This window comes from Salmo salar, chromosome 14 (assembly GCF_965601325.2).
Source record: "Salmo salar chromosome 14, fSalSal1, whole genome shotgun sequence".
NCBI classification, from domain to species: domain Eukaryota; kingdom Metazoa; phylum Chordata; class Actinopteri; order Salmoniformes; family Salmonidae; genus Salmo; species Salmo salar.
This window is the reverse complement of record NC_138304.1, coordinates 101285145-101309672: the sequence shown is the minus strand read 5'-3', so window position 1 is coordinate 101309672 and position 24528 is coordinate 101285145. Positions and strand designations below refer to the sequence as shown.

The 24528-nt window shown below is 46.5% G+C and overlaps 1 protein-coding gene across 1 annotated transcript in view; it reads right to left on the bottom strand.

The window, feature by feature from the left end:
- The window catches only part of LOC106570681 (gamma-aminobutyric acid type B receptor subunit 1), a 123651-nt gene that overhangs the window by 17453 nt on the left and 81670 nt on the right, over window positions 1-24528 (bottom strand). The window contains exons 11-12 of the mRNA XM_082961357.1: window positions 11748-11880; window positions 11160-11276 (exon numbers count right to left, since the gene is read on the bottom strand). Coding sequence (XP_082817483.1) covers window positions 11160-11276; window positions 11748-11880 — 250 coding nt within the window. The remainder of the gene's footprint in view (window positions 1-11159; window positions 11277-11747; window positions 11881-24528) is intronic.

Here is a 24528-nt window from a genome sequence, read left to right as displayed (position 1 = left end):
CTACCCCTCTATACCACCCCACTAAACCACCCCTCTATACCACCCCTCTACCCCTCTAAACCATCCCTCTACCCCTCTATACCACCCCTCTATACCACCCCTCTACCCCTCTATACCACCCCTCTATACCACCCCTCGAGACCACCCCTCGAGACCACCCCTCTACCCCTCTATACCACCCCTCTATACCACCCCTCTACCCCTCTATACCACCCCTCTATACCACCCCTCTACCCCTCTATACCACCCCTCTATACCACCCCTCTATACCACCCCTCTATACCACCCCTCTATACCACCCCTCGAGACCACCCCTCTGCCCCTCTAAACCATCCCTCTAAACCACCTCCCTACCCCTCTAGACCCCCCCATCCCTCTAGACCCCCCTCTATCCCCCTAGACTCCCCTCTACCACACTAGACCCCCCCCTCTACCACACTAGACCCCCCCTCTACCTCTCTAGACCAACCCTCTACACCACCCCTCTATCTCTCTAGACCCCCCCTCTATCTCTCTAGATCCCCCCTCTATCCCTCTAGATCCCCCCTCTATCCCTCTAGATCCCGCCTCTATCTCTCTAGACCCCCCTCTATCCCCCTGGACCCCCCCCCCCTCTATCCCCCTAGACCAACCCTCTACACCACCCCTCTACCCCTCTCAGTACACTACTGATGACCAGGGCTGTAGTCAGTACACTACTGTTGACCAGGGCTGTAGTCAGTACACTACTGTTGACCAGGGCTGTAGTCAGTATACTACTGTTGACCAGGGCTGTAGTCAGTACACTACTGATGACCAGGGATGTAGTCAGTACACTAGTGTTGACCAGGGCTGTAGTCAGTACACTACTGTTGACCAGGGCTGTAGTCAGTACACTACTGTTGACCAGGGCTGTAGTCAGTACACTACTATTGACCAGGGCTGTAGTCAGTACACTACTGTTGACTAGGGCTGTAGTCAGTACACTACTGTTGACCAGGGCTGTAGTCAGTACACTACTGTTGACCTGCGGCGCTATATAAGGAATAGGGTGCCATTTTGGAAGCACATTTGGCTGAATGAACACAGGGGATCATGGATCAAGTCCCACACCTGCATCTGTTTGGTTTGACTGTGAGGGATTAACAATGACATAAATAGACTGGAGCCTGAGCTTGAAGAGAAAACAATGATTCATTAATAAGAGGCCAATTCTATCTGCCCCAAAGCAAACTGGTTGAACCGTGACATTGAAATAGACAAAGAGGTTGTGTCTCGATATCAATAGCCACGAGCAGCGCTCTATTGACAGTAGTGATGGAAAAATAAGAAATATATTTTATGTAACCATTTGAAACAAAAACAAAGCAAGGAAAGACATTGGACGAATAGCGTAAATGTAATATTGATTTTGGTGCATTTATCCAAGAGGATTAAAGCTTTGTAGCGAATACTATTTATTGCCCTCATAGTAAGTAGAACTATAAAGAAGAGGAGGTACATGAAGTCGCCGCTAGATAACAAGATTTTGGAGTCAATCTTCTATCTTTTTATTTTATTTTAACCTTTCTTTAACTAGGCAAGTCAGTTAAGAACAAATTCTTATTTTACAATGACAGCCTACCGGGGAACAGTGAGTTAAGTGCCTTGTTCAGGAGCAGAATGACATATTGTTACCTTGTCAGCTCGGAGATTTGATCCAGCAACCTTTTGGTTACTAGTCCAACGCTCTAACCACTAGGTTACCTGCCGCCCCCATCTTGTTATCTAGTCAATCTTCTCTCTAGTAGATAACAAGATGTGTGAGTCAATCTTCTCTCTAGTAGATAAGATGTATGAGTCAATCTTCTCTCTAGTAGATAAGATGTATGAGTCAATCTTCTCTCTAGTAGATAAGATGTATGAGTCAATCTTCTCTCTAGTAGATAAGATGTATGAGTCAATCATCTCTCTAGTAGATAAGATGTTTGAGTCAATCTTCTATATAGTAGATAAGATGTATGAGTCAATCATCTCTCTAGTAGATAAGATGTATGAGTCAATCTTCGCTCTAGTAGATAAGATGTATGAGTCAATCATCTCTCTAGTAGATAAGATGTATGAGTCAATCTTCGCTCTAGTAGATAACAAGATGTATGAGTCAATCGTCTCTCTAGTAGATAAGATGTATGAGTCAATCTTCTATCTAGTAGATAAGATGTGTGAGTCAATCTTCTCTCTAGTAGATAAGATGTGTGAGTCAATCTTCTCTCTAGTAGATAACAAGATGTATGAGTCAATCTTCTCTCTAGTAGATAAGATGTATGAGTCAATCTTCTCTCTAGTAGATCAAATCAAATCAAATGTATTTATATAGCCCTTCGTACATCAGCTGATATCTCAAAGTGCTGTACAGAAACCCAGCCTAAAACCCCAAACAGCAAGCAATGCATGTGAAAGAAGCACGGTGGCTAGGAAAAACTCCCTAGGAAAAACTCCCTAGAAAGGCCAAAAACCTAGGAAGAAACCTAGAGAGGAACCAGGCTATGAGGGGTGGCCAGTCCTCTTCTGGCTGTGCAGGGTGGATATTATAACAGAACATGGTCAAGATGTTAAAATGTTCATTTTAGATAAGATGTATGAGTTAGATAAGATGTATGAGTCAATCTTCTATCTAGTAGATAATAAGATGTATGAGTCAATCTTCTCTCTAGTAGATAACAAGATGTATGAGTCAATCTTCTATCTAGTTGTCATGACGTTGCCCTGTTGGGTGAGGTTTATGACCCCCATAAATACCTTTCCCCCTTTTCTCTCCACTCTACAGAATGGACTCTTAGAAAGCCCTTTGGTAACATAGAGAGAGTATGGTAACATCAAAAGGTTGGGGAAAGGTACAATATTTCTGTAATCCAACCAGTTGAAAGTGTCCGTTGGTACTTAATGAATATGATGTCAGATCAGTTGTCGTCTGAGACATTATGACTGATGACAGGACGACATAAACTGTATCTTGGAAAGTCGACACATTATAGTTGTGGAATTGGAATTGTTGTGCAATTTAAATTTGAAACTATTTGTGAAAAGATTAAATGTAATTTTAGCTTCTAAATGAGAGAATTGTTTTCATAAGTAAACTACGCTCACTCAGTGGCCCCGCCCAAGTGAACAGACATTGGTTGAGAACTATGAAACACGCCCTTCTCTCCCCCAATACAAGCCCATTGACGGAAGTCAACCTCAGTCCCCGACGACGTGAGGACTGGTGTCCATACGTTTAAAAGGGCTAATTTCAACGTGGAGGTGACGATCACCACGCTGGAAGGATGAATTTCGACTAGACCAGCCAGAATACAACACGAGCTGAGTATGGCAACTTGGTATGAACTTTGAACTCTTATTCACTAAAGAAGTGATACATCCTAAGCGTTGAGTTTATCAGCTGCAGCTGTAAACGTACGTGGCCTAGGAAAGGACAGACAATCCTATGAGAAGGCCCGGGTTTCTTCAACGTGTCCGCTCTACAACACTACGACCAGAAAGATTCTACAAAGGACAAGGTTGATCTCTGCTGGGCAAACCAGTCTTCCATTTTCGACCCATCTATCGAAGCGCAGCTCATTGTAAATATATATCTTGCATTTTCCTTTTCCGAATGGAGGGTTATTAGAATGCATAAGATTCTGTATTTACGGTAGCATAGCTTCTCACGGTCCGATAGAGACCCAATCCCCTTTGTCCCTCAGTATTCCCGCTCTTTCATTCATACCCAACCACCTTTCTTTGTGTAACCAGCCGTCATATCGGTTCCGTCCGCTAGGGACTTTTTCTTTTATTTCATGATTAGTAATTGATGTATGATCCATCCTGTGTATAGGTAATTCTGTGTGATTATTTAGGTATTTAGTAAACAAATAATTAAGCCAATTTTTGTATTGCTGATTCAACTTGTTGGCCAGGGTTCGTGAAGATAAGCAAGAATATTACGATGTTCAGATGAGACTGAATAAGGTGACAATTAATAATTGACTGCTGTTGATATAAATCCTGTTAAGGATCCGCCCCCTTTTTTTTCAAAATTTTCGCCTAAAATGTCATACCCAAATCTAACTGCCTGTAGCTCAGGCCCTGAAGCAAGGATATGCATATTCTTGGTACCATTTGAAAGGAAACACTTTGAAGTTGGTGGAAATGTGAAAGGAATGGAGAATATAACACAATAGATCTGGTAAAAGATGATACAAAAAAAACGAACCGTTCTTTTGTATTTATTTTGTACCATCATCTTTAACCTGTTATGGATAGGGGGCAGTATTTTCACGGCCGGATAAAAAACGTACCTGATTTAATCTGATTATTACTCCTGCCCAGAAACTAGAATATGCATATAATTAGCTTTGGATAGAAAACACTCCAAAGTTTCTAAAACTGTTTGAATGGTGTCTGTGAGTATAACAGAACTCATTTGGCAGGCCAAAACCTGAGAAGATTCCTTACAGGAAGTGCCCTCTCTGACCATTTCTTGGCGTTCTACACTCTCTTTATTGAAAACTGAGGATCTCTGCTGTAACGTGACACTTCCTACGGCTCCCATAGGCTCTCAGAAGGCGGCAAAACGGTGAATGATGCCTTTGGAGCCCCTGGCTGAAAAACAGTAGTGCATTTGGATAGTGGTCGATCAGAGAACAATGAGACTGGAGGCGCGTGCACGTGGTGACACCATGTTTTTATTCTTTCATCTTTGAACGAAAACAACGACTCCCGGTCGGAATATTATCGCTTTTTTACGAGAAAAATCGCATAAAAATTTATTTTAAACAGCGTTTGACATGCTTCGAAGTACGGTAATGGAATATTTTGAAATTTTTTGTCACGAAACGCGTCGGGCGCGTAACCCTTTGTCACCCTTCGGATAGTGTCTTGAACACACAACAAAACGCCGCTATTTGGATATAACTATGGATTATTTGGAACCAAACCAACATTTGTTATTGAAGTAGAAGTCCCGGGAGTGCATTCTGACGAAGAACAGCAAAGGTAATCCAATTTTTATTATAGTAAATCGGAGTTTGGTGAGTACCAAACTTGGTGGGTGTCAAAATAGCTAGCCATGATGGCCAGGCTATCTACTAAGAATATTGCAAAATGTGCTTTCACCGAAAAGCTATTTTAAAATCGGACATAGCGATTGCATAAAGGAGTTCTGTATCTATAATTCTTAAAATAATTGTTATGTTTTTTGTGAACGTTTATCGTGAGTAATTTAGTAAATTCACCGGAAGTGTTCGGTGGGAATGCTAGTTCTGAACGTCACATGCTAATGTAAAAAGCTGGTTTTTGATATAAATATGAACTTGATTGAACAAAACATGCATGTATTGTATAACATAATGTCCTAGGAGTGTCATCTGATGAAGAAAGGCAAGAGAAAGGCCATAATGTATTATTCCAGCCCAGGTGCAATTCAGATTGTGGTCACTAGGTGGCAGCAGTGTATGCGGAAAGTTTTAGACTGATCCAAAGAACCATTGCATTTCTGTTCAAAATTGTGGATCAAGACTGCCCAAATGTGCCTAATTTGTTTATTAATAACTTTTCATGTGCAAAATTGTGCACTCTCCTAAAACAATAGCATGGTATTATTTCACTGTAATAGCTACTGTAAATTAGACAGTGCAGTTGGATTGACAAAAATGTAAGCTTTCTGCCAATATCAGATATATCTATGTCCTGGGAGTTTTTGTTTGTTACTTACAACCTCATGCTAATCACATTAGTCTACTTTAGCTCAAGCGTCCCTTGGAAGGGACACCGATCCCGAAGAAGGTGACAGGATTATTTTATTTATTATTTTTATTTCACCTTTATTTAACCAGGTAGGCTAGTTAAGAACAAGTTGTCATTTGCAACTGCGACCTGGCCAAGATAAAGCAAAGCATGTATGAGTCATAATTTTATCTAGTAAATAACACGATGTACTGTATCAGTAATTCTTCTATCTAGTAGATAACAAGATCAGTCATTCAGTACCGTTGGAAAACACTAATGTAGAAGTCGATTTGAATCTTTAAACGTGCCTCACATCTAGATACGGTGTAAATGTATGGAACTTAGCAAGCGTAGAGGATCACCTAACACGAGAAGAAAATTCATTTTGAACTTATTATCTACTTGAAATGAAAACATATTTATCCCACACACTCAATTTTCCATGAGAATATTATCCCTTTACAGGAGGTTCCTTACATCCAAAAGCCTTTCACAATAATTATCTTACACAATGCCCAAAAAGAAGAAGAAACGCAACGCCGTTGTTGAATGGGGAGGGAACACACATCGTCAAAGACACAAAGGAATTCAAAGTCACAACATTACAATAACAGAGAGCATCAATCGGCGTCCGCAGCGCTAGGCAGAACATCTCTCTCTCTCTAGCCTTCTGCCTAAGTCCCATATGGCACCCTATACTCTGTACATAGTGCACTACTTTTGACCAGAGCCCTGTGGGAAACCCTATTGGCCCTGGCCAAAAGTAGTGCACTATATAGGGAATAGGGTGCTATTTGGGACAGTCTCTGAGTAGATGGCCTGGCTGGCTGAATGGCTGGCTGAATGGCTGGCTGAATGGCTGGCTGAATGGCTGGCTGGCTGGCTGTATGGCTGGCTGGCTGGCTGAATGGCTGGCTGGTTGCTGGCTGACTGGCTAAATGGCTGGCTTGCTGGGTGAATGGCTGGCTGGCTGAATGGATGGCTGAAACACTGGCTGAATGGATGGCTGGCTGGCTGGTTGCTGGCTGTACTGGAGTAAAACAGTCTCAGCACAGGCAAGTGACTCAAAGTGAACTCAATCAGTTTTAACATGGCTTTCCATAATATAATCCCCCCCAGGGAGATCTCTACAGCTTCTCTACTGATAGGGATACCAGTCATATATATTCAGTAATGGGTTTTATTTTTCCATAATATAATCCCCTCAGGGAGGTCTCTACAGCTTCTCTACTGCTAAGGACAGCAGTCATATATATTCAGTAATGGGCTTTATCTTTCCCTACAGCTTCCAGAGGTGCCAGGGGAGCCAGGGGAGCCAGGGGAGCCAGCGGAGCCAGGGGAGCCAGGGGAGCCAGGGAAGCCAGCGGAGCCAGGGGAGCCAGGGGAGCCAGGGGAGCCAGGGGAGCCAGGGGAGCCAGCGGAGCCAGGGGAGCCAGGGGAGCCAGGGAAGCCAGGGGAGCCAGCGGAGCCAGGGAAGCCAGGGGAGCCAGGGGAGCCAGCGGAGCCAGGGAAGCCAGGGGAGCCAGGGGAGCCAGCGGAGCCAGGGGAGCCAGGGAAGCCAGGGGAGCCAGCGGAGCCAGCGGAGCCAGGGGAGCCAGCGGAGCCAGGGGAGCCAGCGGAGCCAGGGGAGCCAGCGGAGCCAGGGAAGCCAGGGACGCCAGCAGAGCCAGGGGAGCCAGGGGAGCCAGCGGAGCCAGGGAAGCCAGGGGAGCCAGCGGAGCCAGGGGAGCCAGCGGAGCCAGGGGAGCCAGGGGAGCCAGGGGAGCCAGCGGAGCCAGGGGAGCCAGCGGAGCCAGGGGAGCCAGGGGAGCCAGCGGAGCCAGGGGAGCCAGGGGAGCCAGGGGAGCCAGGGGAGCCAGGGAAGCCAGGGGAGCCAGCGGAGCCAGGGGAGCCAGGGGAGCCAGGGGAGCCAGGGAAGCCAGGGGAGCCAGCGGAGCCAGGGGAGCCAGGGAAGCCAGGGGAGCCAGCGGAGCCAGGGGAGCCAGCGGAGCCAGGGGAGCCAGGGGAGCCAGCGGAGCCAGGGGAGCCAGCGGAGCCAGGGAAGCCAGGGGAGCCAGCGGAGCCAGGGGAGCCAGGGGAGCCAGCGGAGCCAGGGGAGCCAGGGAAGCCAGAGGTGCCAGGGGAGCCAGCGGAGCCAGGGGAGCGAGGGGAGCCAGGGAAGCCAGAGACGCCAGGGGAGCCAGGGGAGCCAGGGAAGCCAGGGACGCCAGGGGAGCCAGCGGAGCCAGGGGAGCGAGGGGAGCCAGGGAAGCCAGAGGTGCCAGGGGAGCCAGGGGAGCCAGGGAAGCCAGAGGTGCCAGGGGAGCCAGGGGAGCCAGGGAAGCCAGAGGTGCCAGGGGAGCCAGGGGAGCCAGGGGAGCCAGCGGAGCCAGCGGAGCCAGCGGAGCCAGGGGAGCCAGGGGAGCCAGGGAAGCCAGGGGAGCCAGCGGAGCCAGCGGAGCCAGGGGAGCCAGCGGAGCCAGGGAAGCCAGGGGAGCCAGGGGAGCCAGCGGAGCCAGGGGAGCCAGCGGAGCCAGCGGAGCCAGCGGAGCCAGGGGAGCCAGGGAAGCCAGGGGAGCCAGCGGAGCCAGCGGAGCCAGGGGAGCCAGCGGAGCCAGGGAAGCCAGGGGAGCCAGGGGAGCCAGCGGAGCCAGGGGAGCCAGGGAAGCCAGGGGAGCCAGCGGAGCCAGGGGAGCCAGGGACGCCAGCGGAGCCAGGGGAGCCAGCGGAGCCAGGGGAGCCAGCGGAGCCAGGGAAGCCAGGGACGCCAGCGGAGCCAGGGACGCCAGGGGAGCCAGCGGAGCCAGGGGAGCGAGGGGAGCCAGGGAAGCCAGAGGTGCCAGGGGAGCCAGGGGAGCCAGGGGAGCCAGGGGAGCGAGGGGAGCCAGGGGAGCCAGGGGAGCCAGGGGAGCCAGGGAAGCCAGGGACGCCAGGGGAGCCAGGGGAGCCAGGGGAGCCAGGGGAGCCAGGGAAGCCAGAGGTGCCAGGGGAGCCAGGGGAGCCAGGCGCATCAGGTGTATGGAAGATCCTCTACTGTCCTCGCTTTCTCTCTCTGTCTGTCTCTCTGTCTGTCTCTCTCTCTTTCTCCCTCTGTCTCTCCATCTGTCTCGCTCTCTTTCTCTCTCTCTCTCTGTCTGTCTCTCTCTCTTTCTCCCTCTGTCTGTCTCTCTCTCTTTCTCCCTCTGTCTCTCAGTCTGTCTCGCTCTCTTTCTCTCTCTCTCTCTTTCTCCCTCTGTCTCTCCATCTGTCTCTCTCTCTTTCTCTCTCTTTCTCTCTCTGTCTCTCTTTCTCCCTCTGTCTGTCTGTCTGTCTGTCTGTCTGTCTGTCTGTCTGTCTGTCTGTCTGTCTGTCTGTCTGTCTGTCTCTCTCTATTTCTCTCTCTGTCTCTCTCTCTGTCTCTCTGTCTGTCTGTCTCTCCTTCTCTCTCTGTCTCTCTCTTTCTCCCTCATCTGTCTGTCTCTCTTTCTCCCTCTGTCTGTCTGTCTGTCTGTCTGTCTGTCTGTCTGTCTGTCTGTCTGTCTGTCTGTCTGTCTGTCTGTCTGTCTGTCTCTCTTTCTGTCTGTCTGTCTCTCTCTATTTCTCTCTCTGTCTCTCTGTCTGTCTCTCTCTCTCTTTCTCTCTGTCTCTCTCTCTCTTTCTCCCTCTGTCTCTCCGTCTGTCTCTCTCTCTCTTTCTCTCCCTGTCTGTCTCTCTCTCTTTCTCTCTCTGTCTGTCTCTCTCTCTTTCTCTCTCTGTCTATCTCTCTGTCTGTCTGTCTCTCTCTATTTCTCTCTCTGTCTCTCTCTCTGTCTCTCTCCCTCTGTCTGTCTCTCTTTCTGTCTCTCTGTCTGTCTCTCTCTCTTTCTCTCTCTGTCTCTCTCTTTCTCCCTCATCTGTCTCTCTGTCTCTCCATTTGTATCTCTCTCTTTCTCTCTCTGTCTCTCTCTTTCTCCCTCTCTCTCCATCTGTCTCTCTCTTTCTCCCTCTCTCTCCATCTGTCTCTCTGTCTCTACGTCTGCCTGTCTTGCTCTCTGTCTCTCTCGCTCTCTGTCTCTCTCGCTCTCTGGTCTGTCTGTCTGAGAGAGAGAGAGAGAGAGAGAGAGAGAGAGAGAGAGAGAGAGAGAGAGAGAGATAGAGAGAGAGAGCAGTAGTAGAGAGAGAGTAAATGTGAAATGATAATGCCAAGTTGGGAAATACATTATTATCAGTGCCATTCAGGACGCAACCCAGGAGTAGAGTTAGCAGTAGTTCAGGGTTTGGACCGTATCCCAGCCTCCACTGCCTCCACAGCCTCCACTGCCTCCCATCTTCCACAGCCTCCACAGCCTCCATAGCCTCCCTGCCTCTTCAGCCTCCCTGCCTCCTCAGCATCCCTGCCTCCTCAGCCTCCACTGTCTTCCAGCCTCCACTGTCTTCACTGTCTCCCAGCCTCCGAGCCTCCAGTGTCTCCACGCCTCCCTGCCTCCACTGCCTCCACACCTCTACTGACTCCCAGCCAGAAAGCCTCCACAGCCTCCCAGCCAGAAAGCCTCTCAGCCTCCCCAGCCTCCCAGCTTCCCCAGCCTCCCAGCCAGAAAGCCTCTCAGCCTCCCAGCTTCCCCAGCCTCCCCACCTCCCTGCCTCAACTGCCTCCACGGGCTCCACTGCCTCCCAGCCGCCGAGACTCCACTGCCTCCCAGCCGCCGAGGATCCCCTGCCTCCCAGCCTCCACGTCTCCCGTGTCACGCCCTGACCATAGAGAGTCTTTTTATTCTCTATTTTGGTTAGGTCGAGGTGTGACTGGGGGGGGGGGGGGGGGTGTTCTAGTCTAGGTTATTTATTTCTATGTTGGCCTGGTATGGTTCCCAATCAGAGGAAGCTGTTTCTCGTTGTCTCTGATTGGGGATCATATTTAGGCAGCCATTTCCCCACTGTGTTTTGTGGGATCTTGTTTATGTGTAGTTGCCTGTGAGCACTCCATGGACTTCCCGTTTCGTTTGCTGTTTATTGTTTTGGGCGTTTCACTAATAAAGATGTGGAACCCAGATCACGCTGCCCGTTGGTCCGAGTACGCTTCGTACGACGTTCGTGACACCCAGACAGAATGCCTCCCAGCCTCCCTGGCAGAAAGGCTCCCAGCCTCCATAGCCTCCCAGTCTCCACAGCCTCCCAGCCTCCACAGCCTCACAGCCTCCCAGCCTCCACAGCCTCCCAGCCTCCACAAGCTCCATAGCCTCCCAGCCTCACAGTTTCACAGCCTCCTAGCCCCACAGCCTCCACAGTCTCCGAGCCTCCAGAGCCTCCCAGCCTCCACAGCCTCCCAGCCTCATAGCCTCACAGCCTCCCTGGCTCACAGACTCACAGCCTCCACAGGCTCCCAGCCAGGCAGCCTCCTAGTCAGGCAGGTACTCTTGTTTCTCTTTTTCATTCACCTTCCATGCTTCCTTACCTTTTTTTATATTTTTCTTTAGCCAGTCATTCTCCTTTTTATTTACCTTCCTCTTCTCCTTCTTGTCATCCTTCTTGGTGAAGACGGTGTGGACCCACCAGATCTTAGTGAACATAGAACCATAGGCCAGGCTGAAGCCCAGGCCAAGCAGCCATAGGCGGAACTGGCAGGGGAATAGGGGAAAGAAATATCAATAATTAATTGTGTCTATGCATTTATTAAACAATAACAATGCCCTTACATAACTAGTGGGGTATAACAAATAAAAAATACATTGTCAAATGTATTAATGTGTTAAATATAAGTTATTAAAGAATTATTCATTTTCAAAAGTCTAAGTCAATATTTTCATTTGGCATTTATTGATAATGACCTAAACTACCTTCCTACAAGAATTCTACCATAAAACTCAATCCCTATAATGCCTCAGTGGTAGGGTCCACTTCCTGTTAGCTGTAGGTGTAGTGTGAAGTTTCCCCCGGATGCTGATCTTGGGTCAGTTTTACATTTTCCTTACTATTGGTTAAGGTTAGGATCTGTACCTAGGGGAACACATCACCCCAGAGCTTTCCTGTACCTATAAAACTCAAATCTCCCACAATGCTTTAGTGGTATGGCTCCACTTCCTGTGTACCTGGCAGACAACGGGGAACTGTTTCCTGTGTACGTGGTGTCCATCGAGGCCCAGAGGGAAGACAGCAGCCAGAGCCATCATACACCCCACTGCCGTCATGTTGTTCAGGTAGGGCTGGGAGTTCTGGATATACCTGTCACACACACACACACACACACACACACACACACACACACACACACACACACACACACACACACACACACACACACACACACACACACACACACACACACACACACACAGATATTTCTGTCTGTCAGGCTCTATATCTCCCTCTACACACATGCATGGTGACACACACACACACACACACACACACACACACACACACACACACACACACACACACACACACACACACACACACACACACACACACACACACACACACACACACACACACAATCTTCCCCTACACAATACCTCTGTCAGTCAGCCTCTTTATCTCTGAGGCATTCAGCATGCAGAGAGCCCAGACTGCCACACAGTGCAGGAAGATATTAGCTGTCTGTCACAAATGCAAACAAAGTTTAGGATTTAACTGTGAAGCTCGTACCCCGAGATGTGATTATCCTTGTTAAGAGTCACGCTGAATGACAGATATGCAGGATGTGTCAAGAAGTGGGAATATTGGATAGCTCTGCCCTGCTGATAGACCAGTATAAATGTCCAGTTGGTCCATGCTGGTCTAGGCAGGTCAGTGCTGGTCGGATGCTGGTCACGCAGGTCTGACCAGCATGGTCTAACTGGTTCTGCTGGCCGACCAGCATGGTTTAGCTGGTCAAACTGGTCTGACCAGCATGGTCTAACTGGTTCTGCTGGCCGACCAGCATGGTCTAGCTGGTCAAACTGGTCTGACCAGCATGGTCTAACTGGTTCTGCTGGCCGACCAGCATGGTCTAGCTGGTCAAACTGGTCTGACCAACATGATCTAGCTGGTTATGCTGGCAAACCAGCCTTTGTTGTGTTTTCTTTCACTGGTGACCAGCCTTTGCTGTGTTTTGGACTCTGGTGACCAGCCTTCACTGTGTTTTGGACTCTGGTGACCAGACTTTGCTGTGTTTTGGACACTGGTGACCAGCCTTTGCTGTGTTTTGGACTCTGGTGACCAGCCTTCACTGTGTTTTGGACACTGGTGAGCAGCCTTTGCTGTGTTTTGGACACTGGTGACCCGCCTTTGCTGTGTTTTGGACACTGGTGACCAGCCTTTGCTGTGTTTTGGACACTGGTGACCAACCTTTGCTGTGTTTTGGACACTGGTGAGCAGCCTTTGCTGTGTTTTGGACACTGGTGACCAGCCTTCGCAGTGTTTTGGACACTGGTGACCAGCCTTTGCTGTGTTTTGGACACTGGTGACCAACCTTTGCTGTGTTTTGGACACTGGTGAGCAGCCTTTGCTGTGTTTTGGACACTGGTGACCAGCCTTTGCTGTGTTTTGGACACTGGTGACAAGCCTTTGCTGTGTTTTGGACACTGGTGAGCAGCCTTTGCTGTGTTTTGGACACTGGTGACCAGCCTTCGCTGTGTTTTGGACACTGGTGACCAGCCTTTGCTGTGTTTTGGACACTGGTGACCAGCCTTTGCTGTGTTTTGGACACTGGTGAGCAGCATAAGCTAAAGAAAAACCAGCATCACACCACATTATGCTGGCTTGCAAAGTGATGTTAATTCCTAGTGATGTGCAGTTCGCAAATGATTTGAGTATAACGCCTGTCGTTAGAATTAGACCAAGGTGCAGCGGAGGTTGTGGATTCATTATGAATATTTAATCAAATGAACGACTATAAACAAAACATAAAACAGCAACGATAGCAAACAGTCCTGTCTGGTCAAAAACGAACGAGACAGAAAACAATCACCCACCAAACCCAAAGGAAAAATAGGCTACTTATGTGTGACTCCCAATCAGCAACAACGAACTTCAGCTGTGCCTGATTGGGAGCCACACACGGCCCAAAACAAAGAAATACAAAAACATAGAAAAATGAACATGGAACGCCCACCCAATGTAACACCCTGGCCTAACCAAAAATAAAGAACAAAAACCTCTCTCTATGGCCAGGGCGTTACAGTACCCCCCCCCCCCCCCCCCCAAGGTGCGGACTCTGGCCGCAAAACCTGACTCTGAAGGGGAGGGTCCGGGTGGGCCTTCTTACGGCGTCGGCTCAGGTGCGGGACGTGGCCTCCGCTCCACCCTCGGCGTCGCCCACTTAGGTGGCGCCCCTGGCCGCACCGGAGGACTGGTGGGCGACCCTGGCTGTGCCCGGCTGGCGGGTGACCCTGGCGGGTGACCCTGGCGGCTCCGGGCTGGCTGATGGCCCTGGCAGCTCCGGGCTGGCGGGCGACCCTGGTGGCTCCGGGCTGGCGGGCGGCTCTGGCAGCTCCGGGCTGGCGGGCGGCTCTGGCGGCTCTGGCCCAGGATTCACCAGGCTGGGGAGACATGAAGGAGGCCTGGCCCTGGGCACAGGCACAGGACTCACCAGGCTGGGGAGACATGAAGGAGGCCTGGCCCTGGACGCAGGCACAGGACTCACCAGACTGGCGGGCGGCTCTGGCGGCTCCGAACAGGCGGGCGGCTCAGGCGGCTCCGGACAGGCGGGCGGCTCTGGCGGCTCCGGACAGGCGGGCGGCTCTGGCGGCTCCGGACTGGCGGGCGGCTCTGGCGGCTCCGGACTGGCGAGCGGCTCTGGCGGCTCCGGACTGGCGGGCGGCTCTGGCGGCTCCGGACTGGCGAGCGGCTCTGGCGGCTCCGGACTGGCGGGCGGCTCTGGCGGCTCCGGACTGGCGGGCAGCTCTGGCGGCTCCGGACTGGCGGCCGGCTCAGTCCCAGGATTCACCAGGCTGGGGAGACATGAAGGAGGCCTGGCTCTGGGTGCAGCCACTGGACTCACCAGGCTGGGGAGACCCACTGGAGGCCTGGTCCGTGGAGGAGGCACAGGATAAACCGGGCTATGGGGGAGCACTGGAGTTCTGGTACTTAGGCCATTTACCCACACTCCAGGTTGAATGCCCACTTTGGCCCGACACGGGCGGAGCGCAGGCATTGGGCGAACTGAGCCCTCCCAGCGCCCTGGAGACACAGTGCGCAGAGCTGGCGCAGGATAACCTGGACCGAAACGGCGCACTGGAGACCAGACTCACTGAGCTGGCACAATCCGTCCTGGCTCGATGCCTGCACTCGCATGGCACTTGCGAGGGGCTGGCCTATAGCGCACCGGGCTATGCATGCGCACTGGAGACACTGTGCGCTTCACAGCATAACACGGTGCCTTACCAGTACCACGCTGCTTCCGGTAAGCACGGGGAGTTGGCTCAGGTCTACTGCCTGACTCCGCCAATCTCCCCGTGTGCCCCCCCCAAAAAATTTGGGGCTGCCTCTCGTGTCTGCTGCGCTCCCTCACTTCATACCAGTGCCTCTCAGCTATCGCCGCTTCGATCTCCCACTGCGGGTGGCGATACTCCCCAGCTTGAGCCCATGGTCCTTTACCGTCCAGCAATTCCTCCCAATTCCATGACTCATGATAGCTCCTCTCCTGGTGCCTCTCCTTCCTCCGCTGCTTGGTCCGTTTCTTGGTGGGTGATTCTGTAACGCCTGTCGTTAGAATTAGACCAAGGTGCAGCGGAGGTTGTGGATTCATTATGAATATTTAATAAAATGAACCACTATAAACAAAACATAAAACAGCAACGATAGCAAACAGTCCTGTCTGGTAAAAAACGAACGAGACAGAAAACAATCACCCACAAAACCCAAAGGAAAAACATGCTCTTTATGTGTGACTCCCAATCAGCAACAACAAACTTCAGCTGTGCCTGATTGGGAACCACACACGGCCCAAAACAAAGAAATACAAAAACATAGAAAAATGAACATGGAACGCCCACCCAATGCAACACCCTGGCCTAACCAAAAATAAAGAACAAAAACCCCTCTCTATGGCCAGGGCGTTACATCGAGAGTCAGAGTGACTCGTTCATTTCAGTCGTTCAGTCGTTTCAGACGTTCTCCGACCAGCAACTGTCTATCATGTGGGAAAATATATTGATCATGCTGCAGGTAGCATAGAGAAGAAAAATACATTAATTGATATCTGATCGCATGGTGCAAGAATGAATACAATTAATTGATTATTGAATGTTATGACGGACGAATCGTTTGGGGGACTGCAGTTCGTTAACGGTATTGTGCCTATGACTCTCACGGAAGTCAAGCAATGCATTCCGCCAAGAGTTGTTCACAATCTAGTCTGGTTGCAGCCATAACTAGACCTTGTTTCAAATGTATCAAGAAATAATTGTATTTGTATGCCTAGAAAATCAACAAATCTACATTGTGTAAAGTAAACTTTTACAAGTCTGTCACAAATTATAGCTCCAATAAAGCGAACGTGAACGAGAGGCTTGTAGAATCATGACTCTTGAGTTTTCAGTTCATCGTTCACCAGTGGGGGGGGGGGGGGGGGGGTCCTGCTCTAATGAACAACATTTAAATAACTAAAACAACAAAAAATAAATCAAGCCCACTTCTAAAATATAGCCTTTTTGAGTTAACTTTGGCGATGGCGGCCCTGTGTAAATGCTTCGTCCAAAGCTTGTTGAATGCAGGCAATAAAAACAAATTGGATATTGAAAACAATTACTCAATGAGCGGATTTGGCTTTGGAAAAACGGAGTCGTGTCACGCTGGTATAAAAGATTTGGGAGACAGGGTGCAGGAATGCATAATAGGGCTTTTTAGTTACCCAAATTACAGCGTGCCGTGTAAAGGCATAGGGATGAAGACCAAACAAACACATATACAAATCACAGGGTTGAAACCCAAACAAAAGAGCGAGGAATACCTCGAATAAATAAAACACGCACACAATCATAGCACACGGGACGAGACCCGTAATCATCTGAACAATACACAAGGGCACAAAAGCCAAAACAACAGAGCACAGTTACTCACACGACCAACGGACATTGTAACAATAATCGACAGGACAATGGTGAACCAAAGGGCACATTTATACAAATACAATCAGTGGGAATGGGGACCCGGTGTGCGTAATGACACAGTTCCGGATGGATCCGTGACAGGGTCAGCTGTTATAAAGTTGCCTTAATGTTGCTATGCTTCTCACTTGTCCTGATTTAAAACATAAATAATTATTTATTTATTTTTAGCAAGGAAACAATGTTTCTGCCTTTTATATAATTACTATATAAACAAACAATGTACCTAGCATAAACTGGGACAAAAAAAATGTTGTTATGCCTAATATGACAATTCATCTAATTTTTCCCAAATGAATTATTGTTAACGTCCATCTCAAAGCTATAAAAACGAAGAGAGTAGCATGCTCCATATGTATAACCTCGCAGTCATTCATTGTGTAAAGAAATACCACCAACGTTTCGGCATCACTGTGCCTTCTTCAGGGTGATGTCATAAATGCTCGGACCAGGTGATGTAGACAAACAGCGCAATTAGTGCAACCAATGACAATAGTGAGGGGTTGTGTCATAATTGCTATGGTCGATCAGAATGAATTGAGCGAAACTGTTAAGACAACAGTCAACAGTATTTTGAATATATTGTGCCATTGTTAGCATTAGCATAACATTAGCGTCAACATACATTACGGTTTCATTTAATTTCACCTATTTAAATATTTCCTACAAATGTTTTATTTTTTAATTTTTTTTACATGTAATCGCATGGTAGTGAATTTGTTCTTCCCCCTGACGTTTCTTACGTACTAGGGGGTGTTGTCCTCGCCGTTGGCCCCGGTGTCCCCATCCTCTGTTGTATAAAAAACGCTGACTGTTGGTAGAGGAGCCAGAGGTATCGCTGCCTGTGGATAGATGGTCTGACAGAGGGACGCTGCGTCTGTCAACGGCTTGTCTCTTCCTGTTTTGTGGTTTCTTGTGCTCAGGATCTCGCCAGAGGTATATTAATCCAGCATTACTCTTAATGGCATCATCCAGTTCGATAGGATCATTAAGTTCGTCTCGTAGGTCGCAGTTGTAAATGAGAACTTGTTCTCAACTCGCCTACCCGGTTAAATAAAGGTGAAATAAAAAATACATTTAAAAAGTAGAGCTTACTGTGAATTGTTTCGATCTCTGTAATATCCTTTTTTTAGTTGTTCAATGATCAAAGTCATCAGGTCCAGTGAACATCCGAAACCATCCCATCTCCTCCCACACATACACAGGCATGGAGCATGTTGCTCTACCAAGGAGAGGAGGTAACATAGATACTACTACTACAGAGGAGAGGAGGTAACATAGATACTACTACTACAGAGGAGAGGAGGTAACATAGACATACTACTACTACTACAGAGGAGAGGAGGTAACATAGACATACTACTACTACTACAGAGGAGAGGAGGTAACATAGACATACTACTACTACTACTACTGAGGAGAGGAGGTAACATGGAGATACTACTACTACTACAGAGGAGAGGAGGTAACAGAGATACTACTACTACAGAGGAGAGGAGGTAACATAGATACTACTACTACTACAGAGGAGAGGAGGTAACATGGAGATACTACTACTACAGAGGAGAGGAGGTAACATAGATACTACTACTACAGAGGAGAGGAGGTAACATAGAGATACTACTACTACTACAGAGGAGAGGAGGTAACATAGATACTACTACTACTACAGAGGAGAGGAGGTAACATAGATACTACTACTACTACAGAGGAGAGGAGGTAACATAGAGATACTACTACTACTACAGAGGAGAGGAGGTAACCTCTCTGGGCTAGGCGGGACGAATTCGTCCCACCTACGTAACAGCCACTTGAAGCCTGTGGCGCGATTTTCAAAACCTTAAAAATCCTATTACTTCAATTTCTCAAACATATGACTATTTTACAGCTATTTAAAGACAAGACTCTCGTTAATCTAACCACACTGTCCGATTTCAAAAAGGCTTTACAACGAAAGCAAAACATTAGATTATGTCAGCAGAGTACCAAGCCAGAAATAATCAGACACCCATTTTTCAAGCTAGCATATAATGTCACAAAAACCCAGAAGACAGCTAAATGCAGCACTAACCTTTGATGATCTTCATCAGATGACAACCCTAGGACATTATGTTATACAATACATGCATGTTTTGTTCAATCAAGTTCATATTTATATCAAAAAACAGCTTTTTACATTAGCATGTGACGTTCAGAACTAGCATACCCCCCGCAAACTTCCGGGGAATTCGCTAACATTTTACTAAATTACTCACGATAAACGTTCACAAAAAGCATAACTATTATTTTAAGAATTATAGATACAGACCTCCTCTATGCACTCGATATGTCCGATTTTAAAATAGCTTTTTGGTGAAAGCACATTTTGCAATATTCTAAGTACATAGCCCAGGCATCACGGGCTAGCTATTTAGACACCCGGCAAGTTTAGCACTCACCATAATCATATTTACTATTATAAAAGTTTCATTACCTTTTGTTGTCTTCGTCAGAATGCACTCCCAGGACTGCTACTTCAATAACAAATGTTGGTTTGGTCCCAAATAATCCATCGTTATATCCGAATAGCGGCGTTTTGTTCGTGCGTTCCAGACATTATCCGAAATGGTAAAGAAGGGTCGCGCGCATGGCGCAATTCGTGACAAAAAAAATCTAAATATTCCATTACCGTACTTCGAAGCATGTCAACCGCTGTTTAAAATCAATTTTTATGCCATTTTTCTCGTAGAAAAGCGATAATATTCCGACCGGGAATCTCCTTTTCGGCAAACAGAGGAAAAAATCACAAAGGCGGGGGAAGTCAGGTCACGCGCCTAAGCCCAGAGTCCCTTGATCGGCCACTTGAGAAAGGCGATAATGTGTTTCAGCCTGGGGCTGGGATGACGACATTCAGGTTTTTCCCGGGCTCTGAGCGCCTAAGGACGACGTAGAAAGTGTCACGTTAGAGCAGAGATCCTTAGTAAACGATAGAGATGGCAAAGAAGTTCCAGAAATGGTCAGACAGGCCAGTTCCTGTAAAGGAATCTCTCAGGTTTTGACCTGCCATTTGAGTTCTGTTATACTCACAGACACCATTCAAACAGTTTTAGAAACTTTAGGGTGTTTTCTATCCATATGTAATAAGTATATGCATATTCTACTTACTGGGTAGGAGTGGTAACCAGATTAAATCGGGTATGTTTTTTATCCAGCCGTGTCAATACTGCCCCCTAGCCCTAACAGGGTAACATAGATACTACTACTACTACAGAGGAGAGGAGGTAACATAGATATTACTACTACAGAGGAGAGGAGGTAACATAGATACTACTACTACTACAGAGGAGAGGAGGTAACATAGATACTACTACTACAGAGGAGAGGAGGTAACTATAGATACTGACTACTACTACAGAGGAGAGGAGGTAACATAGAGATACTACTACTACTACAGAGGAGAGGAGGTAACATAGATACTACTACTACTACAGAGGAGAGGAGGGTAACATAGATACTACTACTACAGAGGAGAGGAGGTAACATAGATACTACTACTACAGAGGAGAGGAGGTAACATAGATACTACTACTACTACAGAGGAGAGGAGGTAACATAGAGATACTACTACTACTACAGAGGAGAGGAGGTAACATAGATACTACTACTACTACAGAGGAGAGGAGGTAACATAGATACTACTACTACAGAGGAGAGGAGGTAAAATAGATACTACTACTACAGAGGAGAGGAGGTAACATAGATACTACTACTACAGAGGAGAGGAGGTAACATAGATACTACTACTACAGAGGAGAGGAGGTAACAAAGATACTACTACTACTACAGAGGAGAGGAGGTAACATAGATACTACTACTACAGAGGAGAGGAGGTAACATAGAGATACTACTACTACAGAGGAGAGGAGGTAACATAGATACTACTACTACAGAGGAGAGGAGGTAACATAGATACTACTACTACTACAGAGGAGAGGAGGTAACATAGATACTACTACTACAGAGGAGAGGAGGTAACATAGAGATACTACTACAGAGGAGAGGAGGTAACATAGAGATACTACTACTACAGAGGAGAGGAGGTAACATAGATACTACTACTACAGAGGGAGGCCTACAGGATATCCCATTTTAAAACATTGACCCCTAATGGTCTGAATATGGACTTTGATTTCACGCCCTTTCTTGTGACCAATTATATTGTCAGTGAACAGGTCTTGTAAAATGAATATGTTCTTTCTACAGCTTATCAGAGTACACACAATATGTTTCCCCTGTTGATGTTTATTAAGCAATTATGGTTGAACCAAAAGATTACATGTAACATTTTGTTTGTAAGGAATTGGAAATATTTAAATATATACACTACCGGTCGAAAGTTTTAGCACACCTAATCATTCAAGCGTTTTTTTTTCTTTATTTTTTACTATTTTCTACATTGTAGAATAATAGCGAAGACATCAAAACTATGAAAAAACACATATGGAATCATGTAGTAACCCAAAAAGTGTTAAACAAATTTAAATGTATTTTATATTTGAGATTATTCAAATAACCAGCCTTTGCCTTGATGACAGCTTTGCACAGTCTTGGCATTCTCTCAACCAGCTTCACCTGGAATGCTTTTCCAACAGTCTTGAAGGAGTTCCCACATATGCTGAGCACTTGTTGGCTGCTTTTCCTTCACTCTGCGGTCCGACTCATCCCAAACGATCTCAATTTGGTTGAGGTCGGGTGATTGTGGAGGCCAGGCCATCTGATGGAGCACTACATCACTCTCCTTCTTGGTAAAATAGCCCTTACACAGCCTGGAGTCAATATGTCCTGTTGAAAAACAAATGATAGTCCCACTAAGCCCAAACCAGATGTGATGGCATACCGCTGCAGAATGCTGTGGTAGCTATGCTGTTTAAATGTGTCTTGAATTCTAAATAAATCACAAAGTGTCACCAGCAAAGCACCCCCACACCATAACACCTCCTCCTCCATGCTTTACGGTGGGAAATACACATGCGGATATCATCCGTTCACCCACACCACATCTCACAAAGACAAGGCGGTTGGAACCAAAAATCTCAAATTAGGACTCATCAGACCAAAAGGACAGATTTCCACCAGTCTAATGTCCATTGCTCGTGTTTCTTGGCCCAAGCAAGTCTCTTCTTCTTATTGGTGTCCTTTAGTAGTGGTTTCTTTGCAGCAATTCGACCATGAAGGACTAATTCACACAGTTCCTCTGAACAGTTGATGTTGAGATGTGTCTGTTACTTGAACCCCGTTAAGCAGTTATTTGGGCTGCAATCTGAGGTGCAGTTAACTTCAATTAAATTATCCTCTGGAGCAGAGGTAACTCTGGGTCTTCCTTTCCTGTGGCGGTCCTCATGAGAGCCAGTTTCATCATAGCGCTTGATGGTTTCAGCACTTGAAGAAACTTTCCATGTTCTGGACATTTTCCAGATTGACTGATCTTCATGTCTTAAAGTAATGATGGACTGTCATTTTTTTTTGCTTATTTGAGCTGTTCTTGCCATAATATGGACCTGGTCTTTTACCAAACAGGGCTATCTTCTGTATACCACCCCTATCTTGTCACAACACAACTGATTGGCTCAATCACATTAAGGAAAGAAATTCCACAAATGAACTTTTATGAAGGCGCACCTGTTAATTGAAAGGCATTCCAAGTGACTACCTCATGAAGCTGGTTGAGAGAATGCCAAGAGTGTGCAAAGCTGTCATCAAGGCAAAGTGTGGCTATTTGAATAATATAAAATAGAAAATATATTTTGATTTGTTTAACACTTTTTTGGGGTTACTACATGATTCCATATGTGTTATTTCACAGTTTTGATGTCTTCACTATTATTCACTTTGTCATTATAGGGTATTGTGTGTAGATTGATGAGAAAGAAAAAAATGAATACATTTTAGAATAAGGCCGTAACGTAACAAAATGTGGGAAAAGTCCAGGGGTCTGAATACTTAGCGAAGGCACTGTGTATACTGTTAAAGCGACTGAACATAGGATGTTAATGTATATATTGTTTTATGTTGATATTTTTCTATTGATAATGAGATGTGTGTATTTATATTTTTCTACAAAGAAATTATAATGAACCAGATAATTGATCGTTGAAAAAAACATGTTTATTAAATTCTATTGAGAAAACCAGCCAACTCTCATGTCTCATAATTTCTCCTATTTTACAGGAAACATATTATTTGTTTTCCTAATCTCAATCCTGGGACCTGTAACAAACACGTCATAAACCATGAATTTTGTTTTTTGAATTTGTAACGCCCTGGCCATAGAGAGGGTTTTTTGTTCTTTATTTTGGTTAGGCCAGGGTGTTACATTGGGTGGGCGTTCTATGTTCTGTTTCTATGTTTTTGTATTTCTTTGTTTTGGGCCGTGTGTGGCTCCCAATCAGGCACAGCTGAAGTTCGTTGTTGTTGATTGGGAGTCACACATAAGTGCATGTTTTTCCGTTGGCGTTTTGTGGGTAATTGTTTCTGTTTAGTGTGTTTCACCTGACAGGACTGTGTTGGCTGTCAGTTCCTTGTTTTGTTTGAATAGTGTTACGGCAATAATTAAATATGTTGAACACTAACTCCGCTGCATTTTGGTCTTCTTCCGACGACAGCCCTTACAGAATTACTGTAAGGTTTTATCTAAGCCTCATGGCAAAATGTGTAAAATAAAACAAGGTTAGCTATAAAACTGCAAATGTTCCTCTCTAACAAATGTGTTGTTTTTGGGGCGTTGGGGTCCCTCCGGAGGTCGGGCCCCCTAGACAAAACAGTGTTGTGCACAGCTTGTATGCAAAGCACACATTATCTACTGGCTAGGTTGGATAGGTTTTTATCATTCAACAGCATCACTTTCGATCTGTCCTGATGGTATTTGAATCAGATAAACATTGCCTGCACTGCCCATCCTCCACCGAAATGCTTGGACCCAACATGGCTGTTCAGTGTGTTGACTTGTTTTGGTGGAAGACTCATTTCAGCAAGCAATGGATGGCCTTATTGCTGCTGGATATTACTTGTAATTAGCAACATTGAATATATGTATTGATTGGTGTTATTGTTATTGCTATAATGTTATTTACATAGTATGTTTAGGTTTCATAAAACGTAGTGCTGAGCAATTTGTGCTTTTTGAGGATGTTTCGGTTAAAAAAATAATCACCTTTTTTCCATTTTAGGTTGAATTTTTTTTTTTTTTTCGGCACTATGAATTATGTGGGTTGAATCCTGTAACAACAGAGAATATAACAGTGAATAACAGTCCCGTGATGGTAGTGACTGTCCATTACTGCTCATCACTTATTAACTATCATTTATTCACATTACTTTAATCAAATATTTCTGTTGTTGTGTAATATTACATTGGTTTTAGGCCAATTTGATTACTTTATTGTTTCATTCCCAGTCATCTCACCTCAAGTCAAATTTTATTTGTTACGTGCGTCGAATATAACAGGTATCATCACCTTACCGTGAAATGCTTACTTACAAAGCCCCTTAACCAACAATGCAGTTCAAGAAATAGAGTTAAGAAAATATTTACTAAATAAACTAAAGTAAAAAATCATATAAAAAGTAACACAATAAAATAACAATAAGGTGGCTGTATACAGGGGGTACCAGTACCGAGTATGTGTGGGGGTACTGTCAGGAATCCCGCTGCCTGAGCTGACTGTTTTTTGTTTGGAGTGTTGTCTAAGGTTCCTGAACGCACCCTGTCTGGTTGCTAGGCAACGAAGTTAGGCGGGAGATC